Source organism: Peromyscus leucopus, chromosome 13 (assembly GCF_004664715.2).
Source record: "Peromyscus leucopus breed LL Stock chromosome 13, UCI_PerLeu_2.1, whole genome shotgun sequence".
Classification (NCBI taxonomy): Eukaryota; Metazoa; Chordata; class Mammalia; order Rodentia; family Cricetidae; genus Peromyscus; species Peromyscus leucopus.
This window is the reverse complement of record NC_051074.1, coordinates 49,065,969-49,091,984: the sequence shown is the minus strand read 5'-3', so window position 1 is coordinate 49,091,984 and position 26,016 is coordinate 49,065,969. Positions and strand designations below refer to the sequence as shown.

Genomic DNA, 26,016 nt, shown 5'->3' with positions numbered 1-26,016 from the left:
CTACAAAGTGAGTTCCAGGACTGCCAGGGCTACACAGAGAAAAACCCTGTCTCAAAAAACCAAACAAATCCAAAAACCTATTAAGACAATACATATTATACTAGCTGGATATGGTTGTGCTTGCCTATAATCTCATCACTTAGGAGGCAGAAGCAGAGGATCACAAAATCAAGGTCATCCTCAGCTCTGTACTGAGATAGAGGCCAATCTGAGCTACATGAGACCTTGTTTCAAAACAACAACAACAAAAAAACCTATAAAAATATTTTGAACTATTAAAGTTCTTTTCTTTAATAATACATAATAGTTATTATTATTATTAGTATTAATATCCTGATAGAGTCCTGTGTTGTCCTGGCTGATCTCAAACTTGCATTGCTCCTGCCTCAGCTTCCTGGAGACCAGAGCTACTACTGTTTAACATTCCTCTTTATGAGTGAGCCCACTTCAGCCATTCTTGTTACTGAGCATTCAGGCTATCACTACTACATGTTATTAAGTCATTTCAGGCAAGAAATCTTTTTTTTAATTGTTAAAAAATTATTTTGTGTATGGGTCTTTTGTCTGCGTGTGTATCTGTGCACCACATACATGCCTGGTGCCCTGAGGTCGGAAGAGGGTGTTGGAGCCCCTGGACTGGAGTTACACTCAGGAGCTGCCATGCTGGTGCCTGAAATGGAATCTAGGCTATCTGAGGAGCAGCCAATGGCCGTGACTGCGGATCCTATCTCCAGCCTACAACTGGCAGGTACAGTGTGTGTTAGCAATGTCAAATACAGTAATACCTATGATGGTTTTTTAAGGACTGCTTCAAACTCTCACCATCTCATCTCATCCTCACTGGGCTGGGACACAGGCATATGCCACCCCTCTATATAACAAACAGATTTTGTTCATTTTGACTTCTAAAATAAGGTTTATTATAAAAAACTTGCAAATAAAAAAAGTCACATACTCAGATTAATCAGACCCAAAGTCTATACATTTCAATAAACTTCTATACAGTTACAACAGTCACTCAAATGGAAACTGTGTATAATATATACCATGTATGGCTGTCTTGTTTCTGGTGCCACGGTGCTACTTGCCTTGGTAAATAATGAAACAATCCTTTGGCAGGTCCTGCCGTGTGATACAGCCGCCATCTGCTCCCAGAAGAAAGAGCAGTTTGGGAGGGTTCTTCCTAATGGCGTCTACCCCAGGTTTATAGCCAAGGTCCAACGCAGCTACCTGGCTTGCAATCCTAAAAAACAGTTATGGAATTTCAAATACATGCAGCAATTTTTTCCCAAAACAGGGGTTCTCTGTGTAACAGTCCTAAGTGGGATCAAAGGTGTGCGCTGCCGCCACCCCACCTCTTCTTTCTTTTCCTGTGGTTTAGGAGACTGAACCTCGAGTCTTGTACTGTCACCGTGAGCTACTCTTCCTTCCCCTGACAGTCTTTTCATGAAACAATATGCCATGGAGGAATTATGGAAATTTGAAGCCAACTGTAAATGGCTGAAGTTGAACACAGTGAGACAGAAAACAGCAGAAATCAAACATTAGAACAAAGCCACAGGACTGTGCAAATCAAAAGGGAGCTTGGTGTGGTGGCATATCACATAATCCCAGCTAAGGCAGGAGGACCCTCAGGAAGATGTTCAGTCTGAGCTGCAGTGAATTCAAGGTTAGTCTGGATTGCATAGCAAGATCCTATCTCAAAGAAAGAAAAAAAAGTAAAAGGGAGAAATTTAAAACCATTGATCAAACAGTAATTCATGTGGGGATGATGCTGGTAATGCCAGCTACACCACGGTCAGAGCTGTGAAGAGAGCTTCAAGCTTGAGGTCAACCTGCTGGGGCACCACAGCCAACTCAGGGCTATCTGGACATACATAAAGAACCTGCCGCTGGACAGTGGTGGTGCCCCCCTCTTAATCCCAGCACTCGGGAGGCAGAGGCAGGCATATCTCTGAGTTCAAGGCCAGCCTGGTCTACAGAGCGAGTTCCAGGATAGCCAGAACTGTTTCACCGAGAAAACCCTGTCTCGAAAAAGCAAAAAAAAAAGAAAAGAAAAGGGTGGGGTGAGTTCGGGCATGGTAGTGCATGCCTTTAATCCCAGCATTTAGGAAGCAGAGGCTGTTGGATCTCTGAGTTCCAGATCAGCCTGATCTACATAGCAAGTTCCAGGCCAGACAGAGCCACACAATGAGACCTTTTCTCAACATCAAAAGAAAAACACACACACACAAACACAGGGTGGGGGTGTGAAGCCATTACTACACAGAATACCAAGACACATAGACTTTATGGAATTGTTTCCGTGAAAAGATCTCCTAAAGAGGCTCTGAAACAGTAGAAGCATGCAAACCGGGTCTAGTCAGTCCAGCACTTCTGCTCTCATAACTGAAGGAGGGAGCTAACAATGGAAACTAGCCCCTTGCAACTGGACAGGTGGGCACTTTACACCACTAAGCCACACCCTAGTCACTCACTGAATTATTTACAAGTTGTTAGAGACTACTATCAGCATACATGTTAAAAAAAGAAAGAGTGCTATATATTATTATAGTAAATAACTATTAACGTCTTTGTTTTATTTTGTTTTTTTCCTTGTCTTATTGATTTTTCTTTTTCTTTTTTTTTCTTTTCTTTTTTTTTTTTTTTTTTTTGAGAGAGAGAAAGAACATGAAGTTGAGTGAGTACCGAAGTGAGGAGGACCTGGTAGGAGTTGGGGGAGAGGGAAAAATGTGATCAAGATATATAGTATGAAATTCTTTTTGGTTTTGGGGTTTTTGTTTTGTTTTTGTTTTTGAGACAGGGTTTCTCTGGGTAACAGCCATGGCTGTCCTGGAACTTGCTTTGTAGACCAGGTTAGCCTGGAACTCACAGAGATCCGCCTGCCTCTGCTTCCCGAGTGCTGGGATTAAAGGCATGCGCCACCACTGCCTGGGAAGTTTTTTTGTTTTGTTGTTTGTTTGTAATACAAGGTCTCATTCATCCCACGCTGGTCTCCACCGTGCAGTGGAAGATGACTTGAAAGGGTGGAGTTACAGGTGTGTATCACATGTCCTCTTATGTGGTACTGGGGAACAAATCCGGACTTCCTGCATGCCAGCTCAAGCTCTACCAACACAGCCTCACACTTTAAATTACTTTTTTGGTCACCACACAAATAAAGTTTCCTTTTATCTACCCTCCCCTTTGCCCTCATCTTTACCTACTCCATAAATTGTTACTGTTACTTACTAACTTGCATTCCTTTTAAACGAAACATGTTACATCTCCTATCTGCAACGGGAATAATGTTTCTGAAGGCTGCTTGTCCACATAAACATCACACACAGACACTCACTGGGATTTTCTAGTATGTACCACAGTGGACAAACCTGTGCAGAATATTCATAACTTTCCAGTCCCCAGAAACACCGCTCGTCACCCGAACCGTTTGTGCAATGCTGGACGCGGCTGCGAGGACTGCTGCTCCGTCACGTCTCTGGAGTGCAGAACTGCCGAGAACCACCATCGGTTTCTTAGCGTCCTTTAGGACCTATCAAAAACAAAAGAGCTGTGACCTTAAAACATTGCAATCTAAGCTAAACAATTTAACCATATTTGCATCTACGTGTTCTTCCAAGTTTGGGAACCTAACATGAAGAATCATTAATTTACTTAACAACATCTGAGTTAATAAAGACATCTTGCCAACGTTACTGTGAAAAAGCTCAATATCATATAGTACAGATTTTACACAGGAAGCCTTGGGATGACCATCCTAGCCAAGTATCCTTTGGCTGGAAAGACTATGGTAGGTCCCTACAACCTGGAGAGTGTCCCTCTAATACCCAAATGATACTAAGACCCAGGTGTGACCCAGGTGTGACAACACCTGCCTGTAATCTCAGCACTTGGGAAGCAGATGTAAAAGGGTCATTAAGTTTGAGGCCAGCCTGATCTACATAATGGATTCCAAGCCAGCCAGGGCTACAAACAAACAAACTAACAGACTGCAAATGTCAAGACACAAAAAGAAATGATGCTCAAGCGTCCCTGAGACCCAGACACAGGGGAAGGCAGGAGAGCAGCAGAGCTCTCCTAAAGCAGCCAGGACTGCTGCCCACGGTGCGGGAGTGAGTCTCCAGAGCACAGGAAACCACAGGCGTGTCGGAGATGGAAAGAAGGGAAACTCAAGAACAAGCAGCTCACACGATAGAAAAAACAACAAAACAGCCAGGCGGTGGGGGAGCACACCTTTAGTCCCAGCACTCGGGAGGCAGAGGCAGGCGGATCTCTGTGAGTTCGAGGCCAGCCTGGTCTACAGAGTGAGTTCCAGGACAGTCAGAACTGTTACACTGAGAAACCCCATCTTAAAAAACAACAAACAAACAAAACACAATAAATTAAAGGAGCTAGAGAGATGGCTCAGGACTTGGAGAGGAGCAAGAACCCAGCACCCACATGGCAGCTCACAACCATCAGTAACTCTGGTTCCAGGGGATTCAGTGCCCTCTTCTGATCTCTCTAGGCACCAGGCTAGCAAGTAGTAGATATACATGTAGGCAGGCAAAATACTCATACATATAAAACAAAAATAAATAAATCTAAGAGAAAGAATAATAATAATTAAAAGGCAGGGCTGGAAAGATGGCTCAGCAGTTAAGAGCAGGGCTGCTCTTCCAGAGGACTTGGGTTCAATTCCCAGCACCCACATGGCAGCTCATACCTGTCTGTAACTCCAGTTTTAGAGGATCTGGAACTCTCACACAGATATACAAGCAGGCAAAACACCAATGCACATAAAAATAAATCAACTTTAAGAAACTAATAATCAAAACCCAGCAACAGTAGATATGTATAACTCAAAAGCACCTGGCTGAATGGATGGCTCCCCGAAGCGATGTCCTGCAGAACTTTAGGAGAGTCTCCTAGATGGTCGTATCTGTAAGTGAGGTCCACCGGACTACCTATGAGAGCCACTTTTAAGTCATTATGAAGCCAGCTGAAACAAAAACAATTTTTGGAGCCAAATAAGCACAGCCCTTGGTCTCAACAATTCTAAGTACTACCTCTATTTACAGTTACAAAATGTCAAAAGCACAAAAGAATCACAGCCTATTTAATCTTAACAGATATAATTTCATGTGTACCTTTCAAAGTAAGAGTGTTATAAAAATGTACAAATAATTCAGAAAACAGATTTGTTGTGCAGAATCCTGGGTACAAGTCTAATGTAAACAATGTAGGTTACATTTCACAGCACTTGTATGGCAGTTAGTTACTTCTCAAACATTCATGAAAACAAACTCATTCATTTGCTCTTTACAGCAGAGTCCTATGGCACGTGGAAACTCTAACGCGTGTGTAAAACAATGCTCATCCACCGGTTACCCTCGGGTAGTAACTCCCTCTTTCACTCTCTCTCTGCCTTTCCCAGATTAGATAATAAACTGTACGTCCGCCCTACTGAACGTGTCTACAACACAAGAGAGACAGACAGACAGTGGGGGAGGGGTTCTCCAAAACCACCAGTCTGCGCTACACAAGGGAAGCAAGGGGGGGGGGTGACATGCCATGACATTAACTGCAAGGTGTGACTCGAGAAGGACGCTGGACCAGAGGGAAACCGCTCTAACACGGAACAAGGCACCCAGTATCCACGGAAAAGCCCTGAGTATAAGTAAGTAAGCCCTACCACCAGAAGACAAAGTGAACACAGAGGGTAGGGCTGGCTAGACGCGCTGCAGGGTAGCACCTGCCAATCAATTCAGTTCTTGGGCCTCACAGGGTGGAAGGAGGGAACTAACTCCCGAAAGCTGTCCTCCGATGATCACATGTGCACCGCACCGTAGCATATCCATGCCCACACACATAAAAACACATAAAGTTCAAACAAACAAACATGCCTGTAACTCATGAGGAGAGGAAGAAGCTGAAGGGTCAGTTCAAGCTCAACCTTAATTTCATTCAAAGTTCAATGTCAGTCTTGACTACATCATGAAACCTTGGTTTTTTGTTTTGTTTTGTTGTTTTTTTAAAACGTTGGGGGGGGGGGGGCTGGAGAGATGGCTCAGAGGTTAAGAGCACTGGCTTCTATTCCAGAGTTCAATTCCCAGCAACCACACGGTGGCTCACAACCACATATATTGAGATCTGGTGCCCTCTTCTGGCATTCAGGAATATATGCAGGCAGAACACTGTATATGTAATTAATAAATAAATTAAAAGATCATTTTATTTAAAAAAAAAGGGGGGGGGGGAGGCTAGAAAGATGGCTCAGTGGTTAAGAGCACTAGCTGTTTTTCCAAAGGTTCAATACCAGATGGTGGCTCACGTCCATCTATAATGGGATCTGGTGCCCTCTTCTATAATGCAGGCATACATGCAAACGAAGTACTTGTACATTTAAAAAAAAAAGGAGCCAGGCAGTGGTGGCACACACCTTTAATCTCAGCATTCTGGAGGCAGAGGCAGGTCAATTTGGTCTACAGAGTGAGTTCCAGAACAGCCAGGGCTACACACACACACACACACACACACACACACACACACACACACACACACAAACAGCCCTGTCTCGAAAAACAAAACAAAAATAAATAAATTAATTAATTAAAATAAAAAGGACCAGGTGTGGTAGCACCTGCCTATAATCCCCGCACTTGAGGTAAAGGCAGGAAGATTAGGAGTTCAAGGTTCACTCTGACGTACAGTGAGCTTGAGGCTAGCTTGGGCCACATGAGACTCTGTCTCTATAAACAGGAAGCCAGGTGGTGTAGTACATGTCTTTAATCCCAGCATTCAAGAGGCAAGCTGATCTCTGTGAGTTCTAGGCCAGCCTGGCCTATACAGTGAGTTCCAGGACAGTCCAACTCAAAAAAGAAAAAAAAAATCCAACAAAATAAATTGGCAGGGTAGAATGAATCTGTCAAGAGTTTTCCTCCAGAATCACTACAACTAACACTTAGGAGGAACTACCTAAAACATAGTGACACACATAAACAAAAACAATCACATATTTTTAAAACTCTTACCACACGAGCATAACATTACTCACCTCTTTCGAATTCTAGCATTAAATAGCGGTGCCTCAAAACGTGGATTTGTGCCAATTAGAAGAACAACATCTGCCTCTTCCACCCCAGCAATCGTAGTATTGAGAAGATAATTGGAACGTAAATCTGTGCTAAAGGATAATATATGACTCAAGTTTAAGAAGGTAAGAAACAATAACAACATAAAACCCTGCAGTAAACTTGATACACGCTAAAATACATACACAAAGTTAATACATGCTAAGAACCCACGGACTACTCTCTTCTCGAAAATCCCAGGGCACTCTCACACAAACATTTTCACAAAGCATGCCTAACTTTTCTTTTATTTACGAGACAAGGTCTCACTTTACAGCCCAAGCTGGCCTTGGATTTGAGCAGTCCTTCTCTCAGCCCTCCAAGTGCTTGAGATCACTACCCGAGCCACCATCCCAGGCAGGTGTGTCTACCTGAAATCGAACTTACATATTTATTAATGGCTATATTCTCCTACAACTTTACTTCTTATTAGCATGTGTTAATTACACACATGGGTGTGGAATCCCATTTTCATCCACGTGAAAAGTGTAATCTGGGCACACTCACCACTCACTCCCCTCTCAAGCTGCTCTCCCACTCCTGCTAATCTCCTCTTCTCAAACAGCCCCTCTCTTCTTCCACGCTGTCTGATTTTGATTTATATGTGAAAGTACATTGGTATGATAGAGAACCACAGTGTGTCAGAAATTGAACGCTGCTGTTACAGATGTGGCTGTTTTCTGTAACTAACTGATGATAGAGTACAAACGCACCCATCTTTAATCCAAGCACCTGGGAGGTAAAGACAGACAGTTCCTCTGTGACACAGAGTGCAAGGCCAGCCTGGGATACACGAGACCCAAAACCAAAATAAAACCAAAAGCAGCAGCCTGGAGCCCAGCGTCTTGCTTCTCACCCAGCTCCTTCCGTGGGGAAGATCTCTTCAGTGCACAAGTTTTCAGAGTCTACTTTATTAAGCAAATCTTTCAGAGCGACTAAGGCTTCAGCATCCACCAAGCCACCTGCAATTGCTGCCACATCCTTGCCTTGAAAGCTCTGCAACTAGAAACAGACAAAAAAAGCATCACTAAGAAACCTAGAGTCATCAAAGACCATAACTGCTCATAAAATAAAAAGTCATTTTCAAGTATCAAAAGAGAACTAAACTTGGGGACGCATCAGCCACCTTTCCTATATAGGTGCAGCTACCACCCCCATCCAAGGCGCTTCTCTTTACAGCGAATGGAAAGAAGAACGGAAACTGGACACAATGCAGCAGCGATCAACAGATCAAGGGGACCCAGCCACAACAGATGCATCTACAGGTCAGGGAACACCATGGAAAGGGCAGAAAGATTCTGTTCGTTTGTTTGTTTTTTAAGACAGGGTTCCTCTGTGTAGCCCCGGCTGTTCTGGAACTTGCTCTGCAGACCAGGGTGGTCTCGAACTCAAGAGGTTGACTTGCCTCTTCCTCCCAAGTGCTGGGATTGAAGCCGCTCGCCACCACGCCCAGTTTATGACTAAAATATATTGTATGAACATTTTTTTCAACAAAAAAGGAAAAAGGCTATCAACTTGAGAGTGGGAGGGGAATGTGAAGGATTCGAAGAAGGGTGACAGGGAGGACCTGGAGGGAGGAAACAGGGAAGTGATGCAATTCCATTTCAATTAAAAACATTTTAAAAAATGAAAAAAGGGGAGCAAATATAAAACATGAATTTAAAAGGACACTGCTGTCAAAAATGTTAGCAAATAATAGAATTTTAACCTTTTCTTTTGCTGGTGGATCAAATTAATTAGCATATGATTGTTGAAATAACTTATAAGTTCTCAATTTAATATATTTTGGGTTTAAATGCAATGAACCATTTAATTTTATTTGTTCCTAATAAATTTATTCCTAACAGTTCTTATCACTGAAGCAGATTATGAGACTTTTTTTTTTTTTTAAAGAAGGTTTATTTATTATGTATACAGTGTTCTGCCTGCATGCCAGAAGAGGACACCAGATCTCATTATAGATGGTTGTGAGCCACTATGTGGTTGCTGGGAATTGAACTCAGGACCTCTAGAAGAATAGCCAGTGCTCTTAACCTCTGAGCCATCTCTCCAGCCCCCAGATTATAAGCTTTATGTACATATTTTTGGACATAGTATTAAAGTCAAACTATACATATTCTAATTTTCCTATATTTTAAGAATTATACATTTTCAGCTGGGCGGTGGTGGCGCACACCTTTAATCCCAGCACTAGAGAGGCAGAGGCAGAAAGATCTCTGTGAGTTCAAGGCCAGCCTGGTTTATAAAGTGGGTTCCACGACAGCCAGGACTGTTACACAGAGAAACCCTGTCTCAAAAAAACAAAACAAAACTAATCACACATTTTCTTTGCCAAATGCATCAGTAAAATATATTGAACAACAAGTAAAGCAGAAAAACACTAATCCACATGTGACTAAAAAGCTTTCCACCGCTCATTCAGTCTAAAAATGAGAAGCAGTAGTGATGTGTGTGGGACCAAGGCGAGTAACCCCAGCTTGGCAGGGCTGTGTATGTTACCTTATGAACAAAGGAGCTTCACTATGAGCTCTGGAGGATGAAAATCATGGAGTTCTAGTTACCTTAATGAAATGCAAGCTATTCTAAAGTTTCTGCCATTCCCTCAAGGCTTTGCTCTTTGTCTATACTGTCTTTCATCAGGTCTATTCTTTTCCCTTTTACTGACTGCTGGGAACTAAACCTAGGGCTTTACACATGCTAAGCACACTCAGTACAAGTGAGCTACCCCTGACCTCCACCTTGGCTCTGGCAAGCTCACATTCCCTCTTAGGCTCTGTTCCAGAATCCCTTTCTTTAGGAAGGGATCTGAAGCGGTAGTTTTGGTGTTTTGGTTAGGCACCCTGCACCTTTTTCGTGTTTCCTCTGATATCCGTCCTAGTAGAACAGTAATTATGCCCCTTTCTCTAGCATAACAAGGTGGAAGGTGGAGAGCATGTGTCAGTGGTCTATGGGTTACAGTCTAGAATGTAGCTAGTATAATGTCTGAGACACAGCTCTCAAAAATGTCAGAGAGACAGATTATAATCTTGGCAAGAAAGGAGAAAAGAATGGGTGTGGTGACGAACGCCTTTAGTCCCAGCACTCAGAAGGCAGAGGCAGAAGGATCTCTTCAGTGTTTAAGGCCAGCCTGATCAGCTGGAGCTACACAATGAAACCCCTGTCTAAAAAAATAAAAAGAAAGAAAGGAAGAAAGATGAAAAAGGAAGATATGTCCTGTCTTCATGACAAAGTTGTTTCTTGGAAACTACACACTATTTATCCTATATTTCAATGTTTTACCATTCCAGCTACACGAGAGAGTGCATCTTCCCAGGAGGTGTAAGTTAAAAGTCCCTTTTCATTTCTGACCATGGGCTCAGTAAGTCTTTGACGTTTCAGTCCATCATAGGCAAATCTAGAGAAAAGAAATCACACAACATATAGAATATTGATAAGGAGCAACTATAATTTTCAAGTTTAAAGCTGTTAAAAAAAATGTTATTTAAATAGAAGATTACCAACCAGGCGGTGGTAGCGCACACATTCAATCCCAGCACTGGGAGGCAGAGGCAGGCGGATCTCTGTGAGTTCAAGGCCAGCCTGGTTTACAGAGTGAGATCCAGGACAGGTACCAAAAACTACACAGAGAAACCCTGAACCAAAAAACAAACAAACAAACAAATAACTAAATAAACAAACAGAAGGTTACCTGAAGTGTCAAACAGAATAATAAACACCCAAGGCAGGTATGGCGGCAATAGATAGATCTACCCTAGCTGAGCACAGTGGTGCATGCCTTTAATCCCAGCACTCAGGAGGCAGAGGCAGAACTCTGTGAGTTCCGGTCAGCCGAGTCAACAGAAAGAGTTCAGGACAGTCAGGCTACACAGAGAGGTGTTGTCTTGGGGGGGGGGGGGCTCTCCCTTAATTCCTTTATTCCCAAGCACTAGAGATGGAAAGCATGGTCTTGACTATAGTAAGCAAGTGTTCTACAGCCAAGCTACACCTACAGCCCTGCGTATGTTTATTTTGAGACAAGGTCTCAGTCTCCCAGGTTGGCCATGAATTTCAGATCCTCCAAGTACCTTAGACCACAAGCTTGTGCCACTATGCCCAGCATTTGTAACTATTAATGTTGATTTTTCCCCCCATTCTCTTTATAAAAATCCAGATTTTTCAGTAGTTTATATCATTTTGCAACATAAAAAATTCCATTAAAATGACAATAAGGGCTGGAGAGATGGCTATGTGGTCAGGAGCACTTGTTCTTGCAAAGAAACTGAGTTCAGTTCCCAGCACCCACATGGTGGCTCACAACCATCCACAACACCGTGGTACACACCCAGCACCCACATGGCGGCTCACACTGTCCACAACACCGTGGTATACACCCAGCACTCACATGGCGGCTCACAACCATCCATAACACTGTGTTACATACCCAGCACCCACATGGCAGCTCACAACCATCCACAACACTGTGGTACACACCCAGCACCCAGACATCCACAGGAGCAAAACGCTCATATATGTAAAGTAAATCTGAAAGAAGACCATCAATTTTTATATCAGCTGTACCTGGTTTTATCGGAGATCCACTCTTCGTTAATATCTTCATGCATTCGTGGCAAAATCCTCATCACCTCTCCAGTCCTTGTGCTAACCACAATGTTACTCCCCACTGCGTCCATGACGTCAATGGACTCGGTCTTTCTGAGAAAAGAAACATACAGTCTGCCGTATGCTGATGCTAAGAGCAACAAGAGCTTCTGTTAGTCATGTCCCTGTCAGCTTTTCCTTTTGGTATTGAGACAGGTCTCATACACTCAGGCTGTCCTCAAACCCTCTGGTAACAAGTGACTCTGAACTGATGGTGCGGCCTCTGCATCCCAAGTGCTGGGATTACAGACATACACCACCTGACCCACCTCCTTTCTAAATCTAAAAATAGTGGAACTCGGAAGAATAGCTATAAATATAAGCACCTCCATATTTTAAATACATTGACAGGCCAACTGGAAGGGAAAACAACTAATTAATTCTGGGCTGCTGGTAGTCAAAGACAACTACAAATCAACCATTCCAGAAAGCAGAAACAGAGCTCGACAAAAATAAATAAACAAACAAATAAATAAAATACCCCCCAATACCATGTCATCACTTACATACCCAAATGTAAGACATAAAAACTACTCTGTGGGGGCTGGAGAGATGGTTTAGTGGTTACGAGCACTTGTTGCTCTTGTAGAAGATCTGAGTTGGTTCCCAGCACCCCCATGGCAGCTCACCACTGCCCAACTCCAATTTCAAAGGATTCGATGCCCTCTTCTGGCTTCTTCAGGCACCTGCATGCACACAGGATTCACACATAACTCAGACCCACACACATACACATCAAATAAAAAATAAACCTAGAAACAGCTGTACTGTGGAGCTGGAAATATGGTCTAGTAGATAAAGTAGGAGCTATGCAAGCATAAAGACCAGAATTCAGATTCCTAGCACCCACAAAAATGCCAGGAGGGCATGGCATCATAGCACTCGGGAGGATAAAGAGTTGAGTGGGCGGACCAGAAAAACTGGCTAGTCAGAGTGGGGACAGCAATTGGTGTGGAGCTTCAGGCTCAGCAAGAAAGGCTGCCTCAGTAAATTGAGTGAAGGGAGTCTGAAGACACCCGATGTTAACATCCGGTCTCCACACGCACATATGCACAAGCACACCTGATCAGCCTAAAACTCCGTAATGGCTGGGTATTGAGTGGCACACAATGTAATCCCTGCACTTGAAAAGCAGGGGCAGGTGGATTTCTGTGAGTTCAAGGCCACCCTGTTCTATATAACCAATTCCAGGAAAGCCAGGGCTACATAGAGAGTCCCTGCCTCAAACAAACAAACAAACAAACAAATCTGTAATGGTCTGGCTTGATGCTGCTCCTGCTCCCTCCTCAGTGAAGGCTAGTACCATGGCATATACTCATGCGTTATTTTTCCAGTACTAGAAAGAAAGAAACTATAATTTTGTAGAGGTTTGTCCTACCTTCCATTTAACTAGCTACCTTCCAATAAACCATTTTTATGGGGCTGGTTCAGGCTCTTTAATCAGTAAGTACAGGCTGCATGAGCGTGAAGGCCTGAGTTCCAAAGTCCAAAACCCACATCAAAATGTGAGCGTGACAGTGACGCCTGTAATCTCAGCACTCCGAGGCAGAAGTGGGAGGGTCACCGGGCTCACTGGCTACCCAAATCGGTGAGTTCCAGGTTCCGTAAGAGATAAACTAGTGAGGAAGTAAAGAGACCACTTGACATCCACATCTGGCATCCACACACACACCCTCCCTCCCGCACACAAACATGTACACACACATATAAAAATTTTTTGGTGGTGTTTTTGTTTGTTTTGTTTTTCCAGACAGGGTTTCTCTGTGTAACAGCACTGGCTGTCCTGGAAATCACTTGGTAGCCCAGGCTGGCCTCAAATTCAGAGATCCACCTGCTTCTGCCTCCTGAGTGCTGGAATTAAAGGCGTGTACCACCATCTCCTGGCAACACAGGTTTTGTTTGTTTGTTTGTTTTTTTACTTAAAACAAAGTGTAGCCAAAAATTCATTAAAATTTAAGAAGAAAATGACAGAGGACATTTTATGAAAAGTAGGGAACTAGAATTTGAAAACAGGGCGAGGAAGGTGTCTCAAAGAGTAAACGCACTTGCTGAGCAAGCCTGACGACCTGAGTCTGATCCCTAGAACCCACACCCAGAGCCAGATGAAGTGGTGCACATTTCTAATCCCAGCACTCCTACAGTGAGACAGCAGGAGAAACAGAAGGACTGGTCAAGAGTCTGTAGGCTGGCGGGCCTCACATATGCAGCATAATGGAAGAAATGAGACCTTCCTTAACAAGGTAAGGGGTAAAATTAAGTTCTGAAGTTGTCCTTCTCTCGTGCACACCGGCATGCACCCACCTGTGCATGAACACGAGCGTAGACACACACACTAAATAAAAATTAACACAAATAAACAGGGCTAGAAATATGGCTCAATCTGCAAAGCCATGGCCTAAGTAAGTACAATGAGCTGCGTTCTATCCTCATAATGCATGTAAAAATGCTGGGTGTGATAGGACATGCTTGGAATCCCAGAGCTGGAGAAGCCAAGACAGAGGATCTCTAGGCAGCCAGTCTAGCCTGATCGGTGAGTTACAGGCCAACAAGAGACCCTGTCTCAAAGAAGGTGGACAATGTTTCTGAGGATGACACCAAACCTGTCTTCTGGCCTGTAAACACACCTGCACACACATTCATGGGCACCTGTACCACATCTGTCACACACACACACACACACACACACACACACACACACACACACACACAAAACAAAATCTTGTAAAAACAAGTCAGTCAAAAATGCAGAGATAAAGGAGCTGGAGAGATGGCTCAGTGGTTAAGAGTACTGACTGCTCTTCCAGAGGAACTAGGTTCAATTCCCAGCACCCACATAGCAGCTCACAGCTGTCTGTAATTCCAGGTCCAGGGGACCTGATACCCATGGCAAAACACCAATCCACATAACATAACAATAAATAAATTTATAAAGAAAAAAATGCAGAGATAAATACCTTGTTTCCCAAGGCCGGGCAGTAAAGGCATAAGGCTTCGAGGTCAGGGCACCTACAGGGCAGATATCAATGACATTCCCAGACAACTCAGACATGAACATTTTCTCAACGTATGTGCCAACTTGCATGTCATTTCCTCTGCCCGTTGTGCCCAAATCATCTACCCCAGCAATCTCACTTGCAAACCTGAAAAATGAAAACTCATTAATGGTGGAGTTCAGCAAACAGTATTTCCTTTCCTGTTCGTGATCACAAAGACAATGACTTTCAAAACATTAAAAAGGTATTAGTATATTTTCGATGATAAGGGTAGTCAGCAAATAAAAATTAATGTTTTTCCATAACCGAAGTGTAACACACAAATGGAAACCTATACAAATCATGTGTATGCAGTTTAGTAAGTTATCACACAATTAATACCAGATTTAAAGTTTTAAATTCAACTGAAATTGGCATTAATTGAAAGCAAATAGCATAGTCTTTTTTACCAGAATATATGAAGGAAAAAAAAGCACCAAAAACAAGTAAACAAAAATCTAACTTTTTCCCACTAAATAATGGCTATCATTTCAAGTGTTGTTATTCAATGAAATTAAGGTAGCACCCAGTGACATTCCTGAAGAGAAACATTACCTGATGCATCGGGTACACTGTATACATCTAGTCATGATGGTCTTTACCAATGGTCCAATGTTCTTGTCCTCCACGGCGCGCTTCCCTTCTAGAAATCGACTCCTGTCGCTTCCAAACATCATGGACTGGTCCTTAAGGAGATGACGAGAGAGTCAATCTACTGCTGCTAATGAGATTAAAATGAGTCAATCAAAAAGATTGACAGAATTATTCTAGATACCTGTAGATCACATTCACCTCCCTGGTCACAGATAGGACAGTCCAGTGGGTGATTCGCTAATAAGAACTCCATCACACCTTCTCTGTATGAAAAATCAAATATATAAAGTGACATAAGCAGCTACCACTAAAAAAATGGTGACCTTGAGAGCTTGTTTGGAGGTTCTAGCAGGGGAGCGCAGCTACTCATATACCCTTGACCGAAGACCGGTCCTCCTCTATTCGGGGAAGGTCGTCCTCTTAGACCGAGCTTGCAGCTTCGGGAGGGACCTATGCGGGCGGTAGTGGTGCACGCCTTTAATCCCAGCACTCGGGAGGCAGAGGCAGGTGGATCTCTGTGAGTTCGAGGCCGGCCTGGTCTACAAAGCGAGTTCCAGGAAAGGCGCAAAGCTACATAGAGAAACCCTGTCTCGAAAAACCAAAAAAGGAAAAAAAAAAAAAAAAAAATGGTGACCTATATGTGGTGATATTTTATTTGTACTGAAATATGATTTCATTTGTATGTTAATAAATAAAGTTGCCTGGGGGTCAGAGCTATAGCAAGTCATAGCAGAAGCTGGGTGTTGGTGGCGCACGCCTTTAATCCCAGCACTTGGGAGGCAGAGCTAAGCAGATCTCTGTGTGTTCAAGGATACAGCCAGCATGGAGACACACGCCTTTAATCTCAATACCAATCATAGAAGACCTGGAGGTCTGTATAGATGGGCAGTGACGAGGAGGTCATGTGGTTGGGTTTACAACCAATGAGAAGGCAGAATAGAAAGTCAGTTAAAAGGACAAACACACAGGAAGTAGGTCTCTTGCGAAGGAGGAGAGCAGCGGCAGTGAAGGGTAAGGTTTTTAGCTCTTAGCTTTTGCTCTGACCTCTTGGGCTTTTAACTTTGCATTTGCTCTGTGTTTCTTATTTAATAAGATGGTTACATCTACACCTATATGCTAGCTCAATAACCTTAAGAGATATTTTTATAATTAGCATACATTTTCTTCATCTTTCGAGACTCACTCTATAGACCAAGATGCCCTCGAACTCACAGAGATCCTCTGCCTCCCAAGTGCTGGGATTAAAGGCGTGCGCCACCACTACCTGACTTAGTTAGCATGCATTTTAACTGACTTCCAGACATGCCATCATACTAGTATTCAGCTAGTATTAAATACAGTGTGAACATGTTCATAAGAATTTCAACTAAAATACTCATCTAAGGATGTTGACTTTCAGGGCTTTGTTTACTCACTTATTTATTTTGAGACAGGGTCTCATGAAGCCCAGCTGGCCTCCAACTCACAATGTAGCCAACCATGTCCTTGCATTCCGATTTTCCTGCCTACACCTTCCAAATGATGGAAACACAGGCATATGCCACCATTGCCAGCATTTTTTCTTTTCTTTTCTATTTTTTTTCAAGACAAGGTTTCTCTGTGTCACAGTCCTAGCTGTCCTTAACCTCACAGAGATCCACCTGCCTCTGCCTCCCAAATGCTGGAATTAAAGGCGTACGCCACCACTGCCTGGCTTGTTTTTTATTTTTCTAAAGACAGAGTCTTGCTATGTAGTCCATGGACCTTCAACCTCCCAATTGCTGAAATTATAGGCATGTGCTGTCATGCCCCTCTTTTTACAGTTATGACTTAGGGCTGGAGAGATGGCTCACTGGTTAAGAGCACAGGCTGCTCTTTCAGAGGACCTGGGTTCAATTCCCAGCACCTATATATCTGTAACTCCAGTTCCAGGGTATCTGGTACCCTCTCAAAGACACATACAAGCAAGATATCAATGCAAATAAAATAAAAATAAATAAATAAGCCGTTTAAAAATTTTTAACCTTTAACAATACACAATTCTCCAACACTGCTGGGGTAGGTGCAGCTTAACTGGCAGAATGATCACCCAGCAAGCCTGAAACCTTGGGTTCAATCTCCACTGCTGCGTTACTCAGGCATGGTGGGCTTATGCCTGTAGTCCTCGTACTAAAGAAGCAGGGACCAGACTCTCAAGGTCATCTTCAGGTCCATGAGTGTGAGACCAGCCTGGGCTACATGAGATCATCTCCAAAATAAAGTCTTTTTAAATTGCTGAAAGGTACTCAGAAAATGTCTACATTAAGATGAAGACAGGGCTGGAATTATAGCAATATGGCAAAGCAGTCGTCTGTATTAGTTTTATAGGTTTAATCCAGTAAGTCCTGGGTGCTACTCATTGCAAGGTGCCTTTCTTTTTTTTTTTTTTTTTTTTTTTTTGGTTTTTCGAGACAGGGTTTCTCTGTGTAGCTTTGCGCCTTTCCTGGAACTCACTTTGGAGACCAGGCTAGCCTCAAACTCAGATATCCGCCTGCCTCTGCCTCCGGAGTGCTGGGATTAAAGGTGTGCGCCACCACCGCCCGGCGCAAGGTGCCTTTTCAAGGCTCACACTATTCCCCACAATCCCGACTACCTGCACTGACCCTGTACTGTGAACTCACCTGTGCTGGCCTCCAAAGGTTGGCACTAAATCCCTCATCTACGGGAGGCATGACTACCTCCTGACAAACCTACAGCAGCAAGAACCAAGTACCTGGCTTTCTTAGACTTCTCCGAGTTTGTCAGGATATTCCAGCCCTTCATCACGGGCATCGCACAAGCAGCAACGACCTACAAGTTCAATGAAGAGATCCATTTGTATTTATAAGCAACGCTACACACAAAATATTAATAAAACATAACCCTGGGACGCACAATGAGCTGCATGACAAACTGAGATCTGCCTCAAGATAAAAAAAAAAAGGCACAGAGTGCTGTGGGATGGTTTGTATGTCAAATTGCTCTGATTGGTCAATAAATAAAACACTGATTGGCCAGTGGCCAGGCAGGAAGTAGGTGGGACAGGGAGAGAGGAGAATTCTGAGAAGCGGAAGGCTGAGGTAGAGAGACAATGCCAGCCGCCGTCATGACAAGCCGCATGTGAAGACACTGGTAAGCCACAAGCCACATGGCAAGGTATAGATTTATGGAAATGGATTAATTTAAGTTATAAGAACAGTTAGCAAGAAGCCTGCCACGGCCATACAGTTTGTAAGCAATGTACGTCTCTGTGTTTACTTGGTTGGGTCTGAGCGGCTATGGGACTGGCGGGTGACAAAGATTTGTTCTGACTATGGGCAAGGCAGGAAAACTCTAGCTACAGATTATTTTTCAAAACAGATTTTCATTTTCAGCTAGGTAGACTGGCACATGCCTGTAACCTCAGCACTCGGGAGGTAGAGGCTGCAAGTCTGAGGCTAGCCTGTCTAGCCAGAGCTTTATTTATAGTGAGACCTTTTCTAAAAGACAAGTAACAATAAAATTTTTTCTGCTTTTTTTTTTTTTTCCGAGACAGGGTTTCTCTTGTGTAGCTTTGTGCCTTTCCTGGAACTCACTTGGTAGCCCAGGCTGGCCTCGAACTCACAGAGATCTGCCGGCCTCTGCCTCCCGAGTGCTGGGATTAAAGGCGTGCGCCACCACCGCCCGGCTCTGCTTTTTTTTTATAACCATAGGATAATCTGATAATCATGTTAATCTTACAAACAAAACACTGCTGTGATTTGTCCCCAAAAGGCCATGTACTGGAAGGCTGTCCCCAATCTACCGTTGAGCAGTGCCAAGCAGGAGGTAAATGGGACAAGTGAGAGTAACACTGGTTTCTCGATGATCAGGTCTTGGAGCAGATTAGTTCCCATGAGAAGTGGGTTATTGACAAAAAAGCGGGGGGCCGCCACCCAGTCTCTTGCTTTTCCTCCTGTCATATTATACAACAATCATTTGTCTACCAAATGTAATCGCTTGATTTTGGGCTCAGACTCAAAAACTATGAGCTAAATAAACCTCTTCACTTCATAAAGTATCCAGTCTTGGGTATTTTGTTATAGCAACTCTAAAGAAACTAATTTTTGAGTCAGGGTTTCTGTACCTGGCTGTTCTAGATATCTCTATGTAGACTAGGCTGGCCTCAGAGACGCCCCCTGCCTCTTCCCTCTGAGTGCTGGGATTAAAGGTGTACACCACTATGCCTGCCCCCCCACCCCCAGACAGGGATTCCCTGTGTAGCTTTGCGCCTTTCCTGGAACTCGCTTTGTAGACCAGGCTGGCCTTGAACTCACAGAGATCCGCCTGCCTCTGCCTCCCAAGTGCTGGGATTAAAGGCGTGCACCACTACCACCCAGCCCTGGCTTTTATTTTTTAAACTTTTTCTAGCCTTTCTTTCTTCTCTCTCTCTCTCTTTCTCTCTTTCTTTCTTTAATTTATTCTTACTTTAAAAATGTTTAAGACCAGGTCTCACTACGTAGTAGTGCTGACCTGGAACTCACTATGTAGACTAGCCTGTCTCCAACTCACAGACATCTGCCTGCCTCTGCCCTGAGTGCTGGCATTAAGGTGTGTACCACCACACTCAACCTGATCACCATTTTTGTGCTTTAAAAACCAGGAACGGCCAGACAAGATGGTTCAGTATGTAAAGGTACTTCCTCAGTCAACCCTGGCACCTACATAGAGGAGAAGAGTGACCTCACGAAGTTATCCTCTGATCTCCACATGTTTCTTAGCACATGCATACACATCATGCACACATACATGACAAATAAGTAAAATTGAAAAAAAAAGCATGGTGGCTAATAATGCCTATATTAGCATTCAGGAGGCTAGTGGGTAAAGGCACTTGCTGCCAAGCTTGACAGACCCGAGTTTCAGCTGTAGGACCAACTTGGTAGAAAAAGAAAACTCACTCCTCTGACCTCCACACATGCATGCACATGTGCACACAAATACATACACTAAACATAATAAAATTTTGTTTAAAGAATTTAACACCAGCCTGTGCTACAGAGTAAATCTGAGGTCAGCCTGGACTAGGTAGAGAGACTTGTCTCACAAAAATGAAACCAAGGGCCAGTGGGATGGCCCAGTGAGTAAAGGTGCTTGTCAAACCCAGGGACCTCAGAGTGCAATCCACAGGACCCATGCAGTGGACAGAAAGGTCCAGACCCTGTAGATTGTCCTCTGAGCTCCACATGTGCATCATGGCACATACCTCAGATCTCATTTCCTACTAAATAAAAGGGCACATATCTTTTAAATTAAAATAAAAACAAAACAGAACAGGAAAAGAGCCCCAAGGGTTTAAGGAGATAGCTTAGTCGGGAGAGTGCTTGCTCTGTAAGCCTGAGAAGCACTCAAACTTAAGTTTCTCCCCTAAAACCAATATTAAAAAAGCTGGGGGGCTGGAGAATTGGCTGAGAGGTTAAGAGCACTGACTGCTCTTCCAGAGGTCCTGAGTTCAATTCCCAGCCACCACATGGTGGCTCACAACCATCTGAATGAGATCTGGTGCCCACTTCTGGCCTGCAGGTATACATGCAGACAGAACACTGTATACATAATAAACAAGTAAATCTTAAAAAAAAAAAAAAAAAAAAAAAAAAAAAGCTGGGCACAGTGGAGCATGCCTATAATCTCAGCACTGGGGAGGCAAGGCAAGTGCATCCCTGGAGCTCGCCCAGCTTAGCCTAACCAGAGGGACTGTCTCTAAAAACCAAGATGGAGAATCATGAGGAATGATACTTGGAGTTCACATGCATGCCACCAGCCTTGTTTTCATTTGTAGGCACTGCTGAGTCACAGCTTTATGTACAAAATGCAATTACATAACCTAAAGTGAACTTCTCTACAATTCTTTGTCAAGTGAAATGGCACAGCATAAACATTTCTATATGCTACACACTCGCCATAATTAAGATACGAATAACTTGAGACCTGGCGGCAGTGGTGGCACACAACTTTAATCCCAGCACTTGGGAGGCAGAGGCAGGCGGATCTCTGTGAGGTCAGGCCAGCCTGGTCTACAGAGTGAGTTCCAAGACAGCCAGGGCTACACAGAGAAACCCTGTCTCAAAAAAAGAAAGAAGAAACCACCTTAAGAAGAAGAGAAGAAAGAAAGAAAGAAAAGAGGAAACCACCTTGAATTCCTAGACTTGTTATATTGCATTTATATTTATGTAACACTTCCATCAATGTACTTCACTTTGAAATGAATCACCTACATAAAAAATATTGAATTTATAGTAGTGCTGATTTTAAAGAAAGTCTGCTGCACGATTTAAGTCTTCTCCCTCGACAGCATGCTACTGAATTTCAGGCATCACGTACCTTCGGAGCCTTCTCAATTTCTACCAGGCACATCCTGCAGTTGCCAGCCACAGACAGCCTTTCATGGTAACAGAACCGAGGGATCTGCATGCCAACCTTCTCACAAGCCTAGAAGACAAAGCCTAGCGTCAGAAGACCTTCACTTCGTTCTGTCCTCACTGAAACAGAAGGCAGGGGGTCCTTTATTACTAACATCCCCACGTACCCCTCTCTGTCTCCAACCACTCTTACGTGCGTTTCTGAAGAGATTTCACTCTGCTTTGATCCCAAACCCATCAGCTCTAAAGCTGTCTCAGGACATAGAACCCTCAAAGTCCCCTCATTTTATATGTAAGAAATTAGATAAAAGTATACAGTCTGTGGTGAAGTTTTTTCCCATTATCTGCTCTGTCCACAAGTTTCTCTGTCAAATTGTCCCAGTGGCTTCATACATGGACTTCCTTTTTTTGTTTGTTTGTTTGTTGAAACAAGGTTTCTCTGTGTAGTCCTGGCTCTCCTGGAACTCACTCTGTAGACCAGGCTGGCCTCTAACTCTTAGAAATTCTCCTCCTGCCTCTCAAGTGCTGGGATTAAAGGCACATGCCACCACTGCCTGATGTCTAATGTTTTGTTTTGTTTTTAAACTAAACAGTGCGAAGTAGTAATTTTTAAACAAAAAACAGAGAACACACAGTAACAAAAATAAATTACATCATATGCATACCTGCAAGACAGTGGTCCCTGGTTCCACCATGACAGACTGCCCATCAACGAAGACTTCAATCAAGTTACTCGCCGCTGTGCCGGTTGTTCGAACTGATCATCAAAACAATAGGTGAAAAACAAATGACCAGAGTTGAACTCATTACAGCAGAGCTGAGGGACTATCACAGATACACATTTTCATTTTTACTAGTCCTGTCTCTAGATGCAAATTTCTTCAAGTACTAAATCGGCACAAAAGACAGGGTTTCTCTGTGTAGTTTTGGAGCCTGTCCTGGATCTCTCTCTGTAGACCAGGCTGGCCTCCAACTCAGAGATCCGCCTGGCTCTGCCTCCCAAGTGTTGGGACTAAAGGTATGTGCCACCACCGCCCGGCCTTAGTTGTCTACTTTAAATAAAGCTGAGACTTTAATATTGCTTTTCAAAAACCAAATGACGACTGTTTTTTTTTTGTTTTGATACAGAATGTAGTTTCTAATATTTTCTATTAAGTGTTTCTTATAAACTAAAGAAGGGAAAATTTTATTTTGAAAATTCTTGTCAACTTGGATCAATTGTTGGTACTCTTATTTAATGTAAATTATGGGCTCAAAATTTTTTGAAGAAATATCTAATAGACCATGGAACTGACAAAGGTAAGTCTGATACTCATGAATATAAAACAAAACAAAACTTACCATATCCTTTAGGAGACTTAGAAAGGCCTATTAAGGCCCTTTTTACAGGTATCCTTAACATGATGGCTAAAAAACAAAACAAAGATGAATTATTGTAGAGGGAAAAGTATCTGACATTGTTTTATGGTTTCATATTCTTATTCTAAAAGAATATTCAGAAGTCCTGATGTTTTCTATCAAGTTGTACATACAACATTCAGTCCCAGAGACATTACCTTGTACAATGTCACATAGCTAAGGTGCAGTCAGTATACAATAATCTTTGGGTCCTTGCACAGCTTATACAACTGAGTTACATCTCCAGCCATAAATCTGGGCTTTGTAATGCAAAGGGCAGTTTTGTCATAACCAGAGGGAAGTGGTAAGGGCCTAGAACACAGCTCAGTTGGGATACAATACACAAGAGTGTCTGCCTAACTTTCAGGAAGTTCTAAATTCTAACCCCAGCACAGCATAAACTGGATTACATGCCTGTAATCCCAGAAGCTGGGGGGTGGGGGAGTGGAGGCAGGAGGATCAGAAGTTCAAGGTCATCTTCTGCTCCATAGCAAGTTTGAAGTCAGGCAGAGATACAGGAAACACTGTCTCAAAGAAAAAGAATAAAGTAAAATAAATTGCAAAAATAACTATCGTTAATAGCCATTTAAAATAAATAAAACACCCTTCTGCCCTCATCTTCTACCAGTATGTTGGGGTTCTTGTTTAAAACATGGTCTTGCTATTTATCTTGGTCAGTCTTGAAGCAATCTTCCTACCTCTGCTTCCAGGGTGCTACCACAACTGGCTTCAGTATGCACTTTTATGATATATGAATTATATGTGATCCTAAGATATTCTGAGGTAGCTCAGAAGTCAAAAGCCTTTGATGCATCTTAAGGACCATCATTCTGTGCTGAGGAGTAAGTTTATCTCACAGACCAGCAATTTCTTGTATTATGCTTCTATCCTGAGTGATCATGAACTCATGGAATCTTCCTACTTGAGTACCAATTCCCAAGAGCTCATAAAAATAAGCTCTAAAACAATGGTCCTCCGTTGGACCTGGTATTACAGGACTGTAATCTCAGTTACTTGGGCCACCACGGCAGCAGGATCACATGTTCCAGGCCTGCCTAGACCTTGAGTGAGTTCAATGTCAGCCTGGATAACCTGGTGAGATGCTGTCTCAGAAACAGAAAGGCGACTGGAGAGACTGAGCTGCTTACAGCATTTGTTGCTCTCACAACCAACCGTAACTGCAGTTAGTCTCCTCTGTTCTCTGCAGGCACCAGCGCACACACAGTGCACACGTATACATGCAGGCAAAACATCATATACAGAAAAGGAAGTAATTTGTTGTTGTTGTTATTAAAATAACAGGGTTTCTCTGTGTAGCCCTGGCTGTCTTGGAACTCGCTCTGTAGACCAGGCTGGCCTTGAAGTCAGAGATCCGCCTGCCTCTGACTCCTGAGGGCTGGGATTAAAGGTGTGCACTACCACTGCCTGTCCTGGAAGCATTTTCTTAATTGAGGTCCCCTCCTCTCTCGGATGACTTTAGCTTGTGTCAAGTTGACATAAAACTATGTAGCACAGTCTCTAAAACCGTAATTTTTCTTTTGGAATTTTTAGAAGTTTTGTGTAGTCTGTTGGTTTGTTTGGTTTTGGTGACAGGATCTCATGTAGCTCAGGCTAGCCTTAAACTCCTGATTCTGCTGCCTTTACTGTCAGACTGCTGGGATTTCAGGGATATGCAAGATGGCTAGTTTTCTGTGTTTGTTTTTACCTTTTAAAGATAGTAAGAAAAAAATATGTGATTAGAACAAATCAATATTAAAGAATTAGTAAAAAAAAAAGTTTCAATAGCAGTAGCAGTACTAATAGAAAATAGTGAAAACCAGAATTTGTTTCTTTTCCTTTTTAATTAAAAAAAAAACTTAAGTGTAAGTGTTCTGCCTGCTTGTGTATCTGCTCACCATGTGCATGCTTGATGCCCAGGGAGGCCAGGAGAGGCTATCAGACTCCCTAGGACTAGAGTTACAAACAGCTGCTGGGCTGTCATCTAATTTTTGAGAATCAAACCTGGGTCCTCTAGAAGAATAGGCAGGGAGGGGTCTTAACCACTGAGCCATCTCTCCAGTCCCCAAAGTATAGCCCACGCTAGTCTTGAACTCATGACCTGCTGGCCTCTACCTCTTCAACAGATCCTATGGCATGTACTACTACAAGCGGCTTTTAGCTACAAAGGGATGAGACTGGCCTGAAACTCAGAGATCCATCCACAGGCCTCTAATCTCAAGTGCTGAGGTTAAAGGCACTACCACTCCAGATAAAATAGAAGCTTAAGCACTAAAGTCTGTAGTTATCACAAATGACCTATAATTAAAAGTTTCAGCCGGGAGGTGGTGGCGCATGCCTTTAAGCCCAGCACTCATGAGGCAGAGCCAGGCAGATCTCTTGTGAGTTCGATGCCAGCCTGGTTTACAGAGCGAGATCCAGGACAGACACCAAAACAACACAGAGAAACCCTGTCTCAAAACAAACAAACAAACAAAAAAGTTTCATTAATTCATAATTGATTTTATTTAATTAATTTCTTAATAACAGTAATCTACAATTTTCAATACTGAATTTGCAGACATCAAGTCTACTAGTAATTTCTGGTAAATCAGTTATTTATCTTTAATAACTAATAATAAATCAGTTATTATTATGCTTCTTTATCTACAGAGCAGATTCACAATACTTTCTAGGGTGTTACTACTAGGTCAATAATTGCCAATAGTTAAAAACAAAGAAAAAATTTTCAATAAAAACAGACTTCACTTTAGTCAGTAATGGCCACTGACCACCAGTTGTAAAGTGCTCTTCGTCTGTGGCCCTTTTCTTTACTACCAGCATACACCATGTGTTTGTTTTACTATTCTGCTTATCACTAAGCTTGGGCTA

General features: G+C 42.9%; 1 protein-coding gene across 2 annotated transcripts in view; it reads right to left on the bottom strand.

Moving 5' to 3' along the window:
- Ndufs1 (NADH:ubiquinone oxidoreductase core subunit S1) overlaps positions 1-26,016 on the bottom strand; it is a 33,775-nt gene that overhangs the window by 5,863 nt on the left and 1,896 nt on the right. Inside the window, exons 1-15 of one of the 2 annotated variants that reach the window (XM_037210348.1) lie at positions 23,563-23,583; positions 23,092-23,157; positions 22,416-22,507; positions 21,713-21,820; positions 18,108-18,184; positions 15,558-15,639; positions 15,338-15,468; positions 14,705-14,890; positions 11,670-11,804; positions 10,392-10,506; positions 7,969-8,114; positions 7,037-7,165; positions 4,852-4,981; positions 3,372-3,532; positions 1,089-1,243 (exon numbers count right to left, since the gene is read on the bottom strand). In XM_037210348.1, the coding sequence (XP_037066243.1) occupies positions 1,089-1,243; positions 3,372-3,532; positions 4,852-4,981; positions 7,037-7,165; positions 7,969-8,114; positions 10,392-10,506; positions 11,670-11,804; positions 14,705-14,890; positions 15,338-15,468; positions 15,558-15,639; positions 18,108-18,184; positions 21,713-21,820; positions 22,416-22,507; positions 23,092-23,152 (1,708 nt within the window). In that variant the 5' untranslated portion in view covers positions 23,153-23,157; positions 23,563-23,583. Of the gene's footprint in view, positions 1-1,088; positions 1,244-3,371; positions 3,533-4,851; positions 4,982-7,036; positions 7,166-7,968; positions 8,115-10,391; positions 10,507-11,669; positions 11,805-14,704; positions 14,891-15,337; positions 15,469-15,557; positions 15,640-18,107; positions 18,185-21,712; positions 21,821-22,415; positions 22,508-23,091; positions 23,158-23,562; positions 23,584-26,016 lie in introns of those variants that run through there. The other variant, XM_028891305.2, reaches the window with a different exon arrangement.